The sequence below is a fragment of the Platalea leucorodia genome, assembly GCF_965183815.1.
Source record: "Platalea leucorodia genome assembly, chromosome: 5".
NCBI classification, from domain to species: domain Eukaryota; kingdom Metazoa; phylum Chordata; class Aves; order Pelecaniformes; family Threskiornithidae; genus Platalea; species Platalea leucorodia.
The window spans coordinates 19,665,440-19,672,381 of NC_138827.1; the positions used below are offsets into that span (position 1 = coordinate 19,665,440).

The 6,942-nt window shown below is 47.1% G+C and overlaps 1 protein-coding gene across 1 annotated transcript in view; it reads right to left on the reverse strand.

The window, feature by feature from the left end:
* Nucleotides 1–3,594, reverse strand: part of CPPED1 (calcineurin like phosphoesterase domain containing 1) — a gene marked incomplete at its 5' end in the record, with an annotated part of 49,848 nt that extends 46,254 nt beyond the window's left edge. Inside the window, one exon of the mRNA XM_082311850.1 lies at nucleotides 3,531–3,594. Within this exon, the coding sequence (XP_082167976.1) occupies nucleotides 3,531–3,594 (64 nt within the window). The remainder of the gene's footprint in view (nucleotides 1–3,530) is intronic.
* Between the last annotated feature and the right edge of the window lie 3,348 nt (nucleotides 3,595–6,942).

The window sequence follows — 6,942 nt, forward strand, 5'->3', positions numbered from 1 at the left end:
GACATTTCTCAACCAGTTAAGCTGATAGTACTATCGCTTGTTTAGTTACTTGAAAAAGTGCTCTACCTACTTTCATAGAAATTCTTTGCACAGCATGCTACTGGCATACTTGGGAAAAAACAGAACAAAACAAAACAAACCCAGGACTTTTTGGGAGAAGTGGTGGAGAAGACAGAATTTACCCAAATATATGCTCCTGTTTCTTCACTAAAATACTAATAAAAGTAGTAGACGTCTGAAGCACAATTTCACATGGGTAGAAAAGACAGAGAATATATCAAAAAAGTAAAGCCAAAGCATACAGAGGTCTCTTGCCAATAAGGTAGGGTATTTATGCACTGTTTGCTACTATGCTCCACTGATTACATGGATAATGTAGATCCCTAACCCTGAGCATCTCATTCACTATGTCACATATGAAGAATAGATTAGAGCAGGTTACGGGTATAACCTCCACATTATGTGAAAGCAGACTGAACAAATTACTATTAGGCGATAGGGCGTGGAAGAGTGATTTTGCAGAAAGGGTAGTAAGAAAAAAAGGAAATTAAGCTCTCAATGGTGACTCCCAAATTTTAAAAGGAAATAGCGTGCCAAGCCATAGCAGTGGTAGTAAATGTTTTGTGTAGCTACCTGCTTAACAGAAGGAGTGAAACCTAAAGACTGAGGAAAACAACAGAACACAGATAACTGATTTTCATCTTAAACTGCAAGAAACTTTGCCTCTGTTTTATCTTTTTTTTCCAATCATTGAGTTATCAAAAGGTTGTGTTGAACTTTAGCCTCTTCAGAAAGAGCTAAGTAAATTATTGACAAAGAAACATTTTACCCGAAGATGGCAGCTGGACTATGATAGCCTAAAAAGTCCTGAACAAGATCAGAAAACAACCAGTTGGTAAGAAAAGTCTTAATTAATATTTAAAGAATACCAAACAAAGACACTTCAGGAGAAGGAAACACATCTGGAAAACAGATACACAAATCACATTTTTTCTTCCATTTTTAAGGTAATTTTCAAGAAGTACTTAGCTAAAGCTTTTGTTCGGAAATTTTTACACTGCCATTGAACACTCCTTTTGTTACAATTTCACTATACAGTTGTATTGGGTTTCCATGGCAAGGTTTTGGTAGCGGGGCAGCTACGGGGGTGGCTTCTGTGAGAAGCTGCTAGAAGCTTCCCCAGTGTCCGATAGAGCCAATGCCAGCTCCAAGACAGACCCGCAACTGGCCAAGGCTGAGCCATCAGTGACAGTGGTAGTGCTTCTGGGATAACATATTTAAGAAGGGGGGGAAAAAAAACCCAAACAAAAACTGCACAACTGCAGCCAGAGAGAGGCGTGAGAATATGCGAGAGGAACAACTCTGCAAACACCAAGGTCAGTGAAGAAGGAGGGAGAGGAGGTGCTCCAGGTGCCAGAGCAGAGATTCCCCTGCAGCCCATGGGGAAGACCATGGTGAGGCAGGCTGTCCCCCTGCAGCCCATGGAGGTCCACGGTGGAGCAGATATCCACCTGCAGCCTGTGGAGGACCCCATGCTGGAGCAGGTGGATGCCCGAAGGAGGCTGTGACCCTGTGGGAAGCCCGTGCTGGATCAGGCTCCTGGCAGATCCTGTGGCCCCATGGAGAGAGGAGCCCAGGCTGGAGCAGGTTTGCTGGCAAGATTTGTGACACCACAGGGAACCCACGCTGGAGCAGTCTGTTCCTGAAGGGCTGCACCCCATGGAAGGGACCCGCACTGGAGCAGTTCGTGAAGAACTGCAGCCCGTGGGAAGGACTCATGTTGGAGAAGTTCGTGGAGGACCGTCTCCTGTGGCAGGGACCCCACACTGGAGCAGGGGAAGAGTGTGAGGAGTCCTCCCCCTGAGGAGGAAGGAGCGGCAGAGATAACGTGTGATGAACTGACCACAACCCCCATTCCCCATTCCCCAGTGCTGATTGGGGGGAGGAGATAGAGAAATCAGGAGTAAAGTTGAGCCCAGGAAGAAGGAAGTGGTAGGGGAAGGTGTTTTAAGATTTGGTTTTATTTCTCATTACCCTACTCTGATTTAATTGGTAATAAATTAAGCTAATTTCCTCAAGTCGAGTCTGTTTTGCCTGTAATGGTAATTGGTGAATGTTCTCTCCCTGTCCTTATCTTGACTTGCAGAGCCTTTCCTTATATTTTCTCTCCCCTGTCCAGTTCAAGAGGAGTGATAGAGCGGCTCTGGTGGGCACCTGGCATCCAGCCAGGGTCAACCCACCACAACAGTTGATATAACTAGATGGCTTGTCTGCCATCTGTCCCTTCAACAAATGCCAGGCATTCTGTTCCAAACCAACCACACCATCTGCAATTAATAGGTTGCCAGAATGACTGTATACATATACTTCACATGCTCAGAATTGGTGATTTTTCTTTATTTGGCAACAAGCAAAGCCAAATATTTCCAGTGAAACCCAAGAAAATACCACAAAATTGTTGGGATTGAATACCCTTGCCCACCTCATCGATCAATGCCCACCAACCAATACAACTTGTAATTTATAAACAAATCCAAGGAAATAAAATACCTTCCGTGTGTGGCAATAGGAAAAGACTTCTTAATGCAGAGCTAGTTATGCACCTGAAAAGCCTAGGCACCCTGCAGAACCTCCACCCTTGGGAGAATTTTACAAACAGGTGAGACACACAGAGATGTTCAACATGCCCCTCTGTTGGTCCAGCCACAAGACAAGAACCAGCAGTCAGCAGGTGACTGCCATCTTTGGCTTGGCAGCAGCCTGGTTACCTTATTCACCTGGGAGGAGGTAAGTCTAGAAGTATGTGTCCTATGGAGCTGGCTTATACGCAGGCACTACCAGCCAAGGGGGTTAACAGTGCGGTCTCTGCACAGTGTGGAAGCACCAGGGGAGGAACTAGCTGCTGACCACCCTGAGAGAGGCTGAAGCACCTTGAAGAAACTGGCACCAACAGTTTCACAAGCTACGGAGATCAGGTTTAGCAGCACTGACAAGCGTTTTAAAACAAATCTGATGTAGGACGCTGCTGGCATCTTCTCCGCGGGAGCCGGAGCCGCCGGCGCTGCGGACGGGCGGCGGGCAGGACCGCGGGGGCAAACGCTTCAGCGCGGCCCTGCTCTCCAGCTAACGTGGTAACAAACTTCGGAGGCTTCAGGCGCGCCCCGGCACAGCAGGGGGGCAGCGGGCTGCCACAGCTCCGCGTTCAGCCGAGCCCCCGCGCCCGGCAGCAACGCGCCGAGTGCCGCCTGCTCCCCCGAGCAGGGTGCTCCCTACCACGGGCTTCTGGCGCCGGCAGACGGCCAAGGGCCCCGTCCCAGTCCCTCCGAGCGCCTGCCCTACGTCTCTCCCTCCCCGGCAGCAGGCGCTCCTCCCGCTGCCGCCGGGGAAAGCCCCGGGCCTCCCCGCCGCACGCCCCTCCCGCACCACCCGTCCGGCTGCGCGGCGGGGAAGAGAGCCCGCCGGCACCCGGCAGCCCTATGCCGAGGTTCCGCCGGGCGCTCCCGCCTCGGCGCGGGCCCCGCGGCGCGTACCTTGGCGGAAGGCGGTCAGAGTCCTGCCCCGGGCTCTCAGAAACGCGTCCCCCTCCGCCGCCATAGCTCCCGCCCGCCGTGCGGCCGCTGCTGAGAGCCGCCGCCTGGCCCACGGCCGGCGAGGGGGCGGCACCGCCTCCGCCGGGGGCGGTGCCTGGGCGCGGGCGGGGGAAGCCCCGCCGCAGGCCCGCTGGCGGCGCGGGGGAAGGTCGGCCCGAGCGAGGCGGTTGGCGGGGAGTGTGGTCGGGCAGCTACGGAGGGAGCGGCTCCCCTGGGAGGGGCGGGGGCGCGGCCCCGGGGGGCGGGGGGCTGCGGCGTGGCTCCCCGGCGCCGCCACGCTGGGGAGGCGGCGGGGGCCGCTGGGGGGGCGCGGCGGCGGCGGCGGGCGGGCGGGCCTGCGGTGTCTGCGGGTGAGAGCCAGCCGGCGGGAGGGGAACCTGCCCCACAGATGCCGTGGCTTTTAAATGAATAATAATAAAAACTTAGTAGATTTCCTTCATTTTCAACCTTTTTCCTAACCTGCAAACTGAAGTAAACTGATGTCATCTAGAAGCATTGGTAGTCGTCCTCTGTATCTTGAAGGGATGTTTTCCAGGTCAGATTTCCTTTTAGCGTTAATTGCACTCATGAAGTTAACATCACCACCAACTGCTCTTTGAAAAATAATAATAATTAAAAAAAAAAGGTTACGTGAGAAAAGCAAAGGCCCAGCGTCTCTCAGCCCCGACTGCCTGCTCTCGCTGACCCCAGCCCGGCGCCTCCGGCTTGGCCCTGCCTTGCCGCTGGCTGCGGGTAGCGCGGTGGGCAGCTACCACGGCCCTGGTCAACTTGCATTTTTCTCAGCACCAGGCTACACGGGTAATAACTGAAATATATGGGAGACCCTTGCAAGGCAATGTTTTCGTAATCTTTTCTGGACTGGAGTCCCCCTTTTTGACCTAGCAATACAGGAAGGATAATACGGTTGTGATTTTGCAGTCGAACAGCCGCGACCTCGTTATTCTGCACCGTGTGACGTGCAGGGTTCTGAGTGCCTCTTTATTCATCTTGTGAAATCTGTAGTGAAAATAAAGTTCCTGTTATCAACTAAAACACATTCCTATGTCTGGATTATTTTCCCATCTGTAAAATGGAGGTATTATTATCCACAAATGAAAACAGTTTCATTCCTGCTTGTAAACTGCTCGATGATCATTAGATGGAAAGCGCTAGAGGAAGTCTTTTTTATTAAGCCATTTTTGTCAGTTCCCCTCTTTATGAGGCAGCATTTGGTACATTAAGCAAGTAAATACTAAAGTGCGTTTTTGACTCTCAGGTGCAGCCTACCTAAATATCCTACCACCATCACAGGAACCGGTGATCATGGTCTAATGCTGGAACCGCTCATGCTAATATAAAAGGAATTGGCTGAATGATCCAAAGAGATTTTTGACCTTTTCTGTTTCTTCTCCATTTTCTTCTCATCTGCTTAATAGGGCTGAGCAGTTTTGCACCAGAATATGACTGCTGCATGAGTTCAGCTAAACTCAGATTTATTTTGCAAGCGAAATACCATCAACACCAGGCCAAAAAGTGTAGAGAGAACATTACTGTTTTGGCAAGACAGCATACTGTGGTTTTGTAGCACAAGGACATGAGCTTGCGATCAGCACACCGAATAACCTTTGTCTTAACCTGGATGTGTTGCTAAAGGCAACCATTTTTCTTAGGTCAAGGTATGCACGTCTGAAAGACTGAATCAGACCTGGCAGAGATGTGGCTTCTAAGATCTTCTAGATTTATCTAAATCTCTGTAATTTCACAGCTCTTTTTTTCTAGGGATGTGTAGGGGGCTCTCTTCTACAAAATTCTGTTGTCAGTACTGTATTTGATCTCTTTGCAGAATGGGTCATGCATGAGCCTCAGGATGCTCAGGTCTTTCTAGGTGGTGAGTATGGTGAGTGTGCAGCCTCCTCTTCAAATGGAATCCTCTGATATTACATCAGCTTGAGTATTGTCTACTGTAATGAGGATGCCACAAGAAATTTCCATTTTGTAATTTAAACACATTTTCTTGTGATTTTGCAGCCTTGAGTGCAGAAGTGTTTTCATCTGCAGAAATAAAGGAACATTTGCATATAAATGTGAGAACTGAGATGGGGAATGTGTGTGCAGGAGGGGGATTTCTGCTCTCTCTTGCTTCCTTTACTCTGCCAAATTTGAAGTATGCATTTTTGAAGCCAAGATCATGGACCAAATGCTATACAGCTAAACTCATTTTACTATGACTAAATCGTTTAAAGTTACTACTGATCTATGTTAGTTTAATTATAGATTTTCATGGGCTTATTCCAGATGAGGCCTAGATAAAGCAGCAGAATTTTGTCATAGAACTTGATTTGTTATACAAAGTGTCATGAATATAATGACACTGAATAAATAATTTACAGTACCACGTGTCTGGTCTTATTTATAGAGTATAAATTGAGAATAATTTTTACTAATTTTAAAAAGTTAGTGTGAGCATACAGAGGAGAATACACCATTCTGGAAGAGCATGCAGTATATTGAAAATAAGATAGATAAAAAGTGAGAAATGGAGGCACTGAAAAGGCAATGCTTATATTAGGTTTAGCTTAGTAATGACTGTGATTAGATTAGTGCATATCTGAGTAGTCCAGATCTTGTAAGACTTATTCGAGTATGCATTAGATCATGCTGCCAATCCTTACAGTTCTTAACAACTTGGAAGTTCTGACAAATCCAGTAGCAGACACTCTACTTCATTTCTTACTGCAATTTAAAGTATGATTGTATGCACTTTGAGAAACCTAGATAAAGTACTAATAAAACAAGTAAGTAATTCTAAAATTTACTACATCTCTGATGAGTAATTCATATAAAGAGCAAAACAGTCAAAACAGCGGCTGAAGGAAGGAATGCTTTCTCTATTCTCAGCAAATCACAAGAAGATAACAAATTGCAAAAATAGAATACAAAAGGTGAAAAAGACAGAACAGGGTTGGTCTAGACATTGGAATTAAAATTACAAAGCACAGACAGATATTCAGACTTGAAACTAAACCATTTTAATCTTATACATAGAATAGAATGACTATCTGCCATCTGGAATTCAGGGAATCCAGTGAAGGTTGGAGGTGTAAGCAATACACACAGGATTATCAACATCTGTTTTTAGTGCATGCTGATTTATATGAGTCCTTGAGGGATAAGTTAGAGAAAATAATGGGAATTAGTAAAACCTGATGATATAAAAAGGATCACATCATTGTATTTGTTTAGAGACAGTATGGATTTACACATGCTGAAAATAAATAATGCATACAGTGTATCAAGTCTGTTTTCTATTAATCTCTTCTTCCAGCTCCCATAAATCCTGTAACAGGACAGCATTCCTAGCAGATGTAACATT